This window comes from Chlorocebus sabaeus, chromosome 10, assembly GCF_047675955.1.
Source record: "Chlorocebus sabaeus isolate Y175 chromosome 10, mChlSab1.0.hap1, whole genome shotgun sequence".
Lineage (NCBI taxonomy): Eukaryota > Metazoa > Chordata > Mammalia > Primates > Cercopithecidae > Chlorocebus > Chlorocebus sabaeus.
Window position 1 is genome coordinate 84,343,780 of NC_132913.1, and position 13,486 is coordinate 84,357,265.

Below are 13,486 nucleotides of genomic sequence, written 5' to 3' on the forward strand. Positions count from 1 at the left end.
GAATTCACAGGAAGCGGAGTTCACCCACCTTCCATGACACCCTTGCCATTCTCCATGAGCACCAGCCCACCAAGTCTATGTCTGAACTGCAAAGACATCTGATATAAGCTTCCTTTTAGGGGGTTCAGGGTTTTGACTAGTCTTCTGGTCAGACTTGGGATGTTTTATAAAAGGGCTACAAAAGGAGAGGAGGAGAAAATATGTATGACATCTTTGAAGAAGCAATAAGTCAATTCTAGCCTTAGGATGATGAGGAAGGAAGCTCCTGAGGACAGAGAATGGAGAAACAAATCAAAGAAACTAGAAAGTAAGGCAGAGAAAAGGAAACACAGAGGTGGCCCCTCAGGACAAGGGCTGAGAAAGTGAGTCAAGGGGAAGCAGAAGCTGACTAATCTCCAAGAGGCTAAGGCCAGCTGAGAGCTGGAAAATAGAAACTTTTTAAAAAGGCAGTGGACTTTCATGCATAAACGTGAGTTACAAGTTTAGTTTAAGGCACTGGCTAAAAGTAAATAAAAATCAAAGAACTTATACTATTCTTTTCTTTAACTGAAGAAGAACAAATGCCATCAACAGCATTAATCGTAGAAAACAAGAACATAATCCCTAAAAGACAGCTAGAATGCCTCCCCTCCAACCTCCATTTTGATGTCACTGGTTTCAGATAGGGTCAGGTACAAGGGTTATCACACTATGCTGTCAAGGTTGAGAGTCACTGATGAATTGTTGCTTAATTTATCCAGGTTAAAATTATTTAAATCCTAATTCCACTAACACCAGCTTGCCTGAAGGAGTTCAAACTCCTAACGTCAGTAAGGCCCACAGTAAAATCAGTTTGGGTGTGCAAAAATCAATAGGCATCTCTGGCCTCAGTAACAGGAAGCTGTGGGCTAAATGCTCTGGCATGAAATGAATGCGGTTTTGGAAGGACAGTGGGATTCATGGTCAGATGTAGATTAAGTTCTGATTTCAGCACCTGCTGGCCCAGTGACCAAGAGTCACTAATCTGCACAATGAGGCTAACAACAACAGTATTAACACTTCTCTACCCATTTCACGAGGTGCTAAGGAGAATTAAGTGAATAGGAAAGCGCTTCGTAAATTGCAAGGCACTAGAAAAACATCAGCTGTTCTTATTTCCAAATCACCTCTAATGTCTCATTCACCTCTAAATCTATGATTCAGATTTTCAAAGGAAGTGAAAGGCATGATCCTTGCCCTACAAAGGAAGAAGTCAAATAGGAAATTTAAGAACACAACCATCACCTAAAGACTGTACAAATACATGTCTTTTTAAGACATGTATTTTTAAGAGCAAGAGAACTCAAGTGCTAGAGAATGCTAGGGAGAAGAAAATCCAGATGTGATTAAGAACAGCAAAATTGGTTAATTTTAAAACAAAATTACCACTATCAAAACCAAAGTTTAGATTTCTTCTTCTAAATATTAGTTTCAACACAGTGTCAGGTGATAGTCACAAAGTCTACCTTTCTGGTTTAGAAACACAGCATTTAACCCTTCAGATCTTCCAACACTCTGGATTCCAACCTTTTAAAATTACCTGCCTTTTGGTCAGGACTTTTCTTGCATCATAAATAAATATATTTATGACCACATTGTGTGGTAGATTTGACCACACTGTGTTTCTGTCTAGTAAGCTGAGTGCACATTTATTTCTTATTTTCGGGCTGTTTCTTTGGCACCCATGTCACAAACATCACTCAGACCTTATGCAGTCCTAGAGAACTGGAATTATTTTTATTAATGTCTTTGGCAGAGTAAATTTTGTGCTTTAAATTTTTTGTAAATTCAAAAAATGAATGCAAGAAGAAACCCAAATGTGAAGACACATACGGAAAGGTACTTCTCAAAATTCATTAGGGAGGAGCAAATGAAAGCAGCATTAGCATACCATTTCACATCCATTAAATTGGTAAAAATAATAAAGTGCGACAAGGCCAAGATTTAGCAAGGGTATGGAGCAACAGGAAAACTTAACATACAGTTGGGAAGAGTATGAATTGGTACAACCTCCTTTGGGACACAATGTGGCATTACCTAGTAAAGCTGATGACATGCATGCCCAACCACCTAGCAATTCCACCCCAATCATATACCCTAGAGAAACTCTCACACATGTACATGAATGTCCACTGCAACATGTTGATGACAACAATAAATTGGAATCCTAAATGTCAATTAAGAGGAAAATGGATAAAGACGTTGTGGTACATCTGTACAATGGAATTCTACACTGTCATGGAAAGGAGCAGACTGACGTTCTGTATATGTAAACAGATGTACTTTTAAAATCATAACACCGAATGAACAAATCAAGCTGCATAATTATACCTATGGCATAACACCAGTTGTATGTCTATATGTTGTTTATGGATGCATAGACACAAAAGTTTAAAATATGGCTAAGGAGTATAAATACTAATTGTGGATAGTGGTTGCGTCTAGGGAAAGAGGGATGTGAAAAGAATGAAGTAAGAGTACCCATACAGCTGCAACTGTGTTTTCAATGTTTTATTTCCTTAAATATATATATTATATATATACATAAATATATATAATACAAATATGGCAAAATATTAAGAGTTCTTAAAACTTAGTGGAAGGTATAGGGATATTCACTATATTATTCTCCATAGTTTTCTGTATGTTTGAAATATTTTCTACAAAATATTTTTAAGAAAGCTAGTGCATTTGAAGTTTTATGTTTCTCAATGAAAATAATGGGGGAGGGGGAACTAAGCTGCTTTTGTGTGTGTGAAACGGAGTCTTGCTCTGTCACCCAGGCTGGAGTGCAGTGGTGCAATCTCAGCTCACTGCAACCTCCGCCTCCCCAGTTCAAGCGATTCTCCCACCTCAGCCTCCCAAGTAGGTGGGATTACAGGTACCTGCCACCATGCCCCGCTAATTTTTTAATTTTTTAGTACAGATAGGGTTTTGCCATTTTGGCCAGGGTAGTCTTGAACTCCTGACCTCAGGTGATCTGCCTGCCTTGGGTGCAAGTATTTGTCTAGGATAAATAATTTAAAATGGACTTTATGTGTCATAGATAATACACACTTTCGGTTTCAAAAGGTCATGTAAAGCCTCTAAAGTGTGCCGGTTTACACCCTCGGAATGTATGAGATTGCTTAGTTTCCCCACATCCTCATCAACACTTGATATTATCAGACATTAAAATATATATTTTTTAATTTTTTAGAGACAGGGTCTCACTCTGCCACTCAGGCTGGAGTGTAGTGGCATTATCATAGCTCACTACAGCCTTAAGACTCCTGGGCTCAAGCAATCCTACTGCCTCAGCCTCCAGAGTAGCTACGACTGCAGGCACATACCACCATGCCCAGCTAATTTTTTAAATTTTTTTGTAGAGATGAGGTCTTTCTTTGTTTCCCAGGATGGTCTCAAACTTCTGCCCTCAAGTGATCCTCCTACTTCAGCCTCCTAATGTGCTGAGATTACAGGTGTGAGCCACCAGGCCCAGTCAGACATTTTAAATATTGCAAATCTGAGTCAATAATACTGTATCATGCACTTAAACATTTGTTAAGAGGATAGATCTCGAAACTGGATCCTTTCCTTACTCCTTATACGAAAATTAATTCAAGATGGATTAGAGACTTAAATGTTAGACCTAATACCATAAAAATCCTAGAGGAAAACCTAGGTAGTACCATTCAGGACATAGGCATGGGCAAAGACTTCATGTCTAAAACACCAAAAGCAACAGCAGCAAAAGCCAAAATTGACAAATGGGATCTCATTAAACTAAAGAGCTTCTGCACAGCAAAAGAAACTACCATCAGAGTGAACAGGCAACCTACAGAATGGGAGAAAATTTTTGCAATCTACTCATCTGACAAAGGGCTAATATCCAGAACCTACAAAGAACTCAAACAAATTTACAAGAAAAAAACAAACAACCCCATCAAAAAGTGGGCAAAGGATATGAACAGACATTTCTCAAAAGAAGACATTCATACAGCCAACAGACACATGAAAAAATGCTCATCGTCACTGGCCATCAGAGAAATGCAAATCAAAACCACAATGAGATACCATCTCACACCAGTTAGAATGGCGATCATTCAAAAGTCAGGAAACAACAGGTGCTGGAGAGGATGTGGAGAAATAGGAACACTTTTACACTGTTGGTGGGATTGTAAACTAGTTCAACCATTATGGAAAACAGTATGGCGATTCCTCAAGGATCTAGAACTAGATGTACCATATGACCCAGCCATCCCATTACTGGGTATATACCCAAAGGATTATAAATCATGCTGCTATAAAGACACATGCACACGTATGTTTATTGCAGCACTATTCACAATAGCAAAGACTTGGAATCAACCCAAATGTCCATCAGTGACAGATTGGCTTAAGAAAATGTGGCACATATACACCATGGAATACTATGCAGCCATAAAAAAGGAAGAGTTTGAGTCCTTTGTAGGGACATGGATGCAGCTGGAAACCATCATTCTTAGCAAACTATCACAAGAACAGAAAACCAAACACCGCATGAACTGAACAATGAGATCACTTGGACTCGGGAAGGGGAACATCACACACTGGGGCCTATCATGGGGAGGGGGGAGGGGGGAGGGATTGCATTGGGAGTTATACCTGATGTAAATGACGAGTTGATGGGTGCAGCACACCAACATGGCACAAGTATACATATGTAACAAACCTGCACGTTATACACATGTACCCTACAACTTAAAGTATAATAATAATAAATAAATTAAAAAAAAAAAAAAAGAGAATAGATCTCATGTTAAGTGTTCTTACCACACACACTTCCCAAAAAACTCTAAAATAACAAGAACAAAGGGGCACAAGGAAACTTTTGGAGGTGACAGAGATGTCTATTACCTTGATTGTGGTGATAATTTCATGGGTATTTGCATATGTCCAAACTCATCAAGTTGTAGACATTAAACATACGCAGCTTATTGTATTTCAATTATACTTCAATAAAGCCGCTTTAAAAATAAATAGGCCAAGCGTGGTGGCTCATGCCTATAATCCCAGCACTTTTGAGAGGCCGAGGTGAATGGAACACCTGAGGTCAGGAGTTCGAGACCAACCTGGTCAACTGGTGAAACCCCGTCTTTACTAAAGATACAAAAATTAGCCTGGCGTGGTGGCACACGCCTGTAATCCCAGCTACTCAAAAGGCTAAGGCAGAAGAATCGCTTGAACCTGGGAGGTGGAAGTTGCAGTGAGCCGAGATCACACCACTGCGCTCCAGCCTGGGCAACAGAGCAAGACTCTGTCTCAAATACATATATACATACATACATACATACATACAAATCTGATTTTAAAAAGAGCATCTTTTTTTTTAGTTTCTGGTCTAACAATAAGGTTAGACATCTTCTAATATGTTTGATTACTAGCCATTTGTAATTCATTTTCTGAGAATTACTTGTTCATATTCTTTATATATTTCTCCCATTTTTCTGTTATTTTTCTTATTTATATTTATATCCTTTTATCATTATTATTATTATACTGCATTCTGAAAATTTTTAGTTTTATGCAGATCCAAATTTGGCTTTCAATATTAAAAATCTCTCCAGGAGAAAAATGATACTACGCAGGCTGAACCTCATACAGTGACACACACCTGGAGTGTAACGACACCAGCATTGTTAGCGTGTCACTTCAGAGTCCCTTGAGAAATTTCAAGGTGATTAGAAATGTAGGCAATGGCTTCTTTCAGTCAATGATTAAGTCCTCCATTCCTCCACTTCTCCTTCTCATGGAGGTTGAATAGGCAGCTGCCAGGAAAACCTCCTTTCCCCCATAACAAAAATTATTATAAGAAAAGCAGAGTTATCTGAATGGAGACCCAAGAAACATTTCATCAGTGTCATTTCTTGCTGCCGGCTTCCTCATCCTCTTCCTCTGAACACGTTCAAGAGTCTTGTTTACATGTCAGAGGGAGATGTCAGATGGTTTTGGCTATGAATTGAATATTTATAGCTGATTTTTTTCTAAAGGAAGCTTCACATTATTTACCTGCCTGTCAGGCACCACTGTGCACCGAAGGACACAGTCTGCATGTCTAATGATTTAAAGGCAAATGCTTTTTTACCCAAGGACATGTTAAAGCTTAAACATGAAAATAAGCGCTAGGGTATACTGATTCTTTAGAAACAAAGGCCCAATCCATCAGACATGATCTGTAATTACAAACTAAGGATGTTCTTCATCTTATCCCTATTACCTCTTAATTTTATTTTCATAGAGATCAGGGGTAAAGTAAACTCTAGGCATCTTTTCCAGAGGCAATATTTCTGTTCTGTAAGCCATGTCGTCTAGGAAGAAGTAGAATAAAGAAAACAGAAGTGGTGTGATAAGGGTGGACTGAGTGTGACTGAAAAATCTCACAAGCCAAAGAGAATAATTTCTTCCTAAGCTTAACTTATCCAAAGTTTGGCTTTTAATTGTTGAAGTCAACATGAAAGGTTATAAAAATATGATTATAATATAATGAAATCAACTTGCTATTGATTTTTTTAACAAACCAAATCATACAGTACAGGAGTGCTTCAAAACAATTACCTTAGAAGAGGGTATGATAATTCCATGAACGTGGCAATTGCTGAAAACATTTAACAAACTCTCCTTGGAGTTGCCTTTATGGCCAATTTGCACACCCATCAGAAAATGGCTTATTACTTTATAATTGCACCACATTCGTAGGCCAAAATCAGCACTGCCTGGTTTAATCGCCCCTCTTTCACCAGATAAAAAATATCAAATTCGTCCTCAAAGGATGAATATTTGTTCATAAGGAATAAAAAGAATGATGTGCCCCCAGCCCTGGAAGTAATTTGCATTGAGAGTAATAAGCACGTTTTGAAAATGTATAGGAAATAATTTTGCAGGACTACCACTTGTTGGGTTGCATAAATTCTATGGCCAGATGTGGTGGCTCATGCCTGTAATCCCAGCACTTCAAGAGGCCAAGATGGGAGGATCACTTGAGGCCAGGAGTTTGAGACCAGTCTGAACAACCTAGCAAGATCCCATCTTAAAAAAAAGTAAATTAAATTAAAACTTAAAAATAAATTCTAATAAATTTTACTTAGTAGTTATGCCTCACAAACACTCCCGTATTAGAGAGTACTTCTGGTTTTCTTTTTCAACCCAGAACCCTATAATCCTTACTTGTCCTCAGAGTTTTCTCTGCAGGATCTTTTTTTTTTTGAGATGGAGTCTTACTTTGTCACCCAGGCTGGAGCACAGTGGTGCAATCTCAGCTCACTGCAACCTCCACCTATAATGCTCAAGCGATTCTCCTGCCTCAGCCTCCTGAGTAGCTGGGATTACAGGCACCTACCACCACGTTCAGCTACTTTTTAAAATTTTAGTAGAGATAGGTTTCATGGCCAGGCTGGTCTTGAACTCCTGACCTCAAGTGATCCTCCCACCTCAGCTTCCCAAAGTGCTGGGATTACAGGCTTGAGCCATTACATCCAGCCTTTGTAAGATATTTCTACTGTGGTCCTTTTTCTGTGTACTCTGCTTCCTATATCCCATCCCCAGTATCTTAACTCTCAGCCACTGATTGGTTCTCACTGATCTCTCTGACTTAATCCAGATTCGGCCAGTTCCCAATCAGACACTAGAGTCAAGAGGGAAATAAAGCCACACTTTGAACTGGGAGTTGTAAGAAAGTGAAATTTGCAAGGCCTGAATTCTTCCCCAAGACCTTGTCTTCCCCGTCTGCTCAGAGGTATTCAGGGTTCCATCCACCTGGCTAACAGGAGATAATGCCAGCAGGAATTTAGCAAGCTTGGGTTACACCATGCTCTGTAGGTTAATACAACAATGGAGAACACAGCTGTAATGGGCTGTTCTGGCAAGGCCAAATTATTTGTCCAACAAGGGAATCATTAGCACCTCATTCATTATTAAATTGGGAAACAGTTTGGTTGGATTCCCTAAAGGGTCAGCTGCCAGATACAAGCTCAGAGATAAAATCATCGTGCTCTTGCAATATTAGGAACTTAATATATAAATTGAGTAAAGGACCTTTCAGGGAAAATAAAAGCCATGTGAATTCCAAGAGTTTGCCCCAGCTTCCACAAGTAAATAAAATTGCTAAAAAGGGAAAACTTTCCCAATGCTCCTCATGTCCTAAGTCTTCCTAATTTGATGAGAGGGAGGAGGAAATTTTCCATAGCACATTGAACCGAAATTATGCTAAAGACATTAAGAGCTCAGAAATTCCAAGACCAAACAAGTGAATAGATTAATATATATGCAACAGCTTTTCCCAGTTCTACTAAATCAGCCAGAGTTGAAGAGAGGCTCATGGATTCCATGACCATGTGAAGGTGATGTGAAACCATGTTTGTCAAACAATCACTGGCCCCAGATACATGAAAAAAAGAGACTGAGTTGACTTCATGCTGCAGAATTAAAATCTTCCCTTTCAGATGTAGAAACAACAACAACACAAAGTTGGCATGTAAGACAAAGTTCTGAATTTGTACATTCATGAAACATTCCTCTGAGACTCTGAGAGGTCTATTAATACAATATTTAAGAGGTGGGTAGGCTGGGCATGGTGGCTCATGCCTATAATCCCAGCACTTTGGGAGGCCAAGGCAGGCAGATCACGAGGTCAGGAGACTGAGACTATCCTGGCTAACATGATGAAACCCCGTCTCTACTAAAAATACAAACAATTAGCCAGGCGTGGTGGCACACGCCTGTGGTCCCAGCTACTTGGGAGGCTGAGGCAGAGTCACTTGAAACCAGGAGGCAGAGGTTGCACTGAGCCGAGATCACGCCACTGCACTCCAGCCTGGGCTACAGAGCAAGACTCTGTCTCAAAAATAAATAAATTAATAAAATAAAATAAAAAAGAGGTGGGTATAGCTGATGGGGATCATTAGACGTTATACCACAAAGTTCTTTATTTTATACCTCCACTGATTCTGCCTACAATTTCCCTCGGGCCAAATTGCAACTGCCAGGGCAACCAGCCAGGTGTGCACTGGCCCTTAGTGTGTGCCAACACCAAACAATACATGTTTGTTTGGAACATGGTCCTAGGGCATCTTTAGATTTGTTGGAAGAAAGGCCTGCTCTCAAAAGCACAAGAAATGCCATGTGAAATCTAACCTAAGCTCCATGTGACCATCAGGAGCATGGGGCACACATGTTTTGAGGCACAGAACACTTGTTTCCTGGGGAAACCCACCTCAAGAACATGAACACAACAATATAAGGGCCATGTTGCTTATGCATCACAGCACAATTCTTATTTCTTGTCCACAGTGTTCACCACATCTGCTTGAATGCATGTCTCAGCTCCTACCTCTGCAGAGCTTACTTTAGGATGCCACAGTTCCCCTTTACTGGCGAAACCTTACTAGAGGCCTTTTGACTAGTCCGTAGGCAGAGGCACTTCCTCTAGATGTTAATCTCCCAAACATAAAGGAGGAGGAAGAAAGACAGCCTGTCTGTGAATAATCTACAGTGAGACATCTGCACATGCTCAATTCATTCCAGGATTTGTCTAATAAATACTCAAGGGAGAAAGCACATAATGGTTTTGGAAACCTGTTTGGTGAGATATACTGAGCATATAGGTTTCCAAAAATGAAACCACTGGCATTTTTAAATCTGATGAAATATTTAAAATACATTGAAAAATAAAGACAACAGTTATCACAAAGACCAGTATAAACACAAATCAGATTTAAATGTTTGCCATACTCCCTTCCAATATTTTAAACAAAAAATATTTTACAGAGAGTTGTAGTAGTTCTTTTATAGCCTTCCCTGAAGACATTTTTTACTCAACCTGCCTACTTAGAGGTAACCACTATCCAGAAATCAATATGGTCCCTTGCCTTCCATGTTTTTATGCTTTCATTACATAGTCATAGTCATGTATCCATAAATATAACAGCATTGTTTTGTAGCCCAACTTAAATATATGTAAATATACAAACACATTTAATTGGCATATAAATCTAGGGTGTGCATATATATATGGCATATATACAGTGTACATATATTATAGCATATATAGTGTATACATGCTATACATAGTGTTTATATAGCATGTATATATATAGCATAGTGTATACATGCTATACATAGTGCTTATGTAGCATGTTTATGTTTATGTAGTGTGTATATATATTCACTATACGTAGTGTGTATAGGTGTATGTTCATGTAGACTTCAAACTAGTTTTATTTCCTTTTTTATAATTAAAAAAATCAAAATATATCCTAATGTACTGAATTCATCTACAACGCTGGGCCTGACTAGACAGCCAGGAAACAGACTTTCAAAGCAAGATAAAAATGTTACTGGAGAAGTCATTTTTCAATAAGAACAACTTCTTGCATTTTTCTTTGTGTAAAGATAAAATCGCTTATCAAACAAACTTCCATGAACATAACAAAGGAATTTTGCTTGGGTTCACAGTAGTAGTCAATCTAGTAAATTGGTTATTTAAATTTTATTTGCAATTGACTTTTGAATATAGTGGTTATTTACCTGACAAAATCAGGAGTTCAATGATCTCTGCATCTCCCAGAAATGCGGCCACATGAAGAGGGGTTCGTTTCTCAGAATCCTGAAATACACAATGTCAAAGACATACAACAGGTCAGTGGCAGCTGGGTCCCTTTTGAAGACATAGTAAGATGTGTCACTCACTCTGTGGTTAATGCATGTGGAAGAGCGTGAACACCAAACATTTGAGTAATGTCTGGTTATGCATTTGCTCTCAACATATCCTATAGTTACACATAACAAAGGATTCCATTTTCTGTGTCTGTGCTTGGTATTTGCCCACTTGCTCCTTTTACTGAGGCCCAGCTGAGGTCAAAGATAGACCATTATGCACTGGATGATGAATTTCAACTTACAGTATTTCCAAACCTTCAGGATGGTTAAAAAAAAATCTAACCTACCATAACAACATAGTTCAAAGCTTTCAATGACTTATTTTCTTTCTAAGGAAACATAGTGGAATGGTTCACAAGGACATTAGTGCTGTCATTTTCTCCTTTCTATGCTTGTTAATTGTTGTTTGGACCACTACCCATTCACAAAATACTTATTGAATGCTTACTCTGTGCCTGGAACCAAATTCTGGGGACAGAGGGATGACTACAACAGGCCTGGTCCCTGCCCTCATGAAACTCACATTCAAGTGGGGAGGCTGACATTAGTATACTAGACAATAGTATAGCAGGCAATAGTATACTAGATACACATGAGATTACTTCAGGTAGTGATAAAGGCTATGACAAAATTAAAACACGGTATGGGATTAAGTGATTCAGGAGATGGGAATAAGAGTGGTCAGTGAGGCCTTTCTGAGGATGTTGACATTAAGGCTGAGAGCTAAGGTTGATATTATCTCTGTTTTATGTATAAGAACACTATAGCTCAAATTTTAAAATTTCCTCAAGATTCCACTGGCATATAGCATAGTCAAGATCTGACCTTCACCCAGCAGACTTCAGTCTGTATCTTTGGCAAGGTATTGAACAGATTGTGCTGAGAGGCAGCATGGTAACATGCAAGGGAAAAAAGCATTGCTTCCTCATCTGTAAATCGGCGATAATAAAATCTACCTTAGAGGACTGATAAGAGGACTAAAGATCATATAAGTAAATAAAGCCCTAGGCAAACAGGAGATAAGTGCACAGCAGTGCTCCATATGAAATCCGTTATTGTCATTGGCATAGAGAGTTGTATGATATCTTTCCTCCAAGACTGAAAACCCTGGAGTAAAGAACTGGCCTCACTCTTCTTTATCCCCATAGTATCAGCATACTTGGTGCTCAGCATAAATTGGCTGAACTAACCAGTCTACATGTATGGCTTCTTCCACTAACTTCCATTGACTCCTCCATAGCAATGGTAACCAAAGCCCATCTGCTATGTCTTTAAGGTTTCTCCTAAAACTAGCATGTATGTTAGTTTCAAGTTTCTTGGATTCCCTGTTGATTTTAATCATTATTCCTTTCATGATTTGATTATATAATGCATCTAACAATCCTTGATTAGCCCAAGGATATTATTCCATTTTCTGATAATCCAGACCCTCTGCTCTTCCTCTGTCTCTCACAGATTATTGCTCTTAGACATTTCATGACTCACTAATATCTAAAACAGATGGCAGGCAGGGGACACAACAAGAATTTATCTTCAAACCAGTCTATTTGTTAGAAAGTCTGGTAAGTAGGTTTTATAAAGAATGTACTACCATTAAGTAGACAAAAAGGAGTTTGGATTCACTGGAAACTTGTGTTATCTGTGTACGGCTGCAGGCAATTACTATGGAAAAGTGAAAATAGGGCAGTCACGCAACTGTAAAATAATGGTATGCATTGGAAAATTCAGTACGATACATGACTACAATCAACCTTGTTATAGATATATCACCCTATCTTTGAAAATAAAGATTCAGTATTTGAAATCATGTTAACTTATTTGAGAATCAAGTGTATTAATTTGTGCAATGAACTATATAAGCTAAGAACAGATTTTCATAAATGTTTTCTATTTCTATTGATATCCTTCGATGCATTTTCCATTTTAGCCTCATGTTCCCTTTGAATCCTCACTATATCTAATTAAAATTTTCTACTGGGATTTTTGGATAAAGGCTGTGTAATTATATGTTCTTTTGTGAACTGAATTGGTTTCAGGGTTTGGTTCAACAAATCAAACCCTGCCTAAGTGATTTAAACAGGGACTATTCCAACCCAAATTATGACTTCATTTGACCTGAAGCAAAGGCAACTCTGTTTGAGATCTTGGCCTCAAATAAAAAGCTAAGAAAACTCCAACATCCCTCCCTACCTTGCAAATCTGGTGGGCCTGTCATGATATGACTGGTTTTGCTGATTCCATGGCCCCTTTTATGACACAGCTTGTTCAAACCAAAGTTTCTATAACATAAAAAGGGTGTGTTGCATGAACACTGTAAAAATTCTTGATGATGAATCCCAGTGTTCCTGTTAATATGTGTCTAAAGGTTTCTGGTAGTTTCCAGGACAACTACGAGAATTGATACTCTCCTTTAGTGACATGGCACAGACAGGTAACTGCAGAGAAGACTTGTATTCAGGCAGTACTCCTTTTGTTCTCCAAAGCAGCAGAAATATAGAAACAATCACATGTGCTATTAAGACCTTAACCAACATAATAGTGCATTTCCACTACTGACCAAGGGTTGCTAACGCCTTCTCTTCTAACAAGGAACACCTGATCATGAGTCAAAGCGAGAATGACCAAGCCACAGTAATCACCATGCTGGATAGAGAGAAATCAGCCAGGAGGTAGCAGTATGTCCTCTGCCTAGGTAGAAGGCCACTCTACTTTGCCATAAGCTAAACTAATGGAGTAGGAGACGCAATAATAGAAGGAGGGTGAAGGCTCTGGAGAAAAGAGAATAGTAGTAATA

At 38.7% G+C, this 13,486-nt stretch overlaps 1 protein-coding gene across 6 annotated transcripts in view; it reads right to left on the reverse strand.

The window, feature by feature from the left end:
• Positions 1 to 13,486, reverse strand: part of ANKRD44 (ankyrin repeat domain 44) — a 316,236-nt gene that overhangs the window by 136,972 nt on the left and 165,778 nt on the right. For all 6 annotated transcript variants that reach the window (XM_007965735.3, XM_007965733.3, XM_007965737.3 and 3 more), the window contains exon 3: positions 10,561 to 10,639. In XM_007965735.3, coding sequence (XP_007963926.1) covers positions 10,561 to 10,639 — 79 coding nt within the window. The remainder of the gene's footprint in view (positions 1 to 10,560; positions 10,640 to 13,486) is intronic.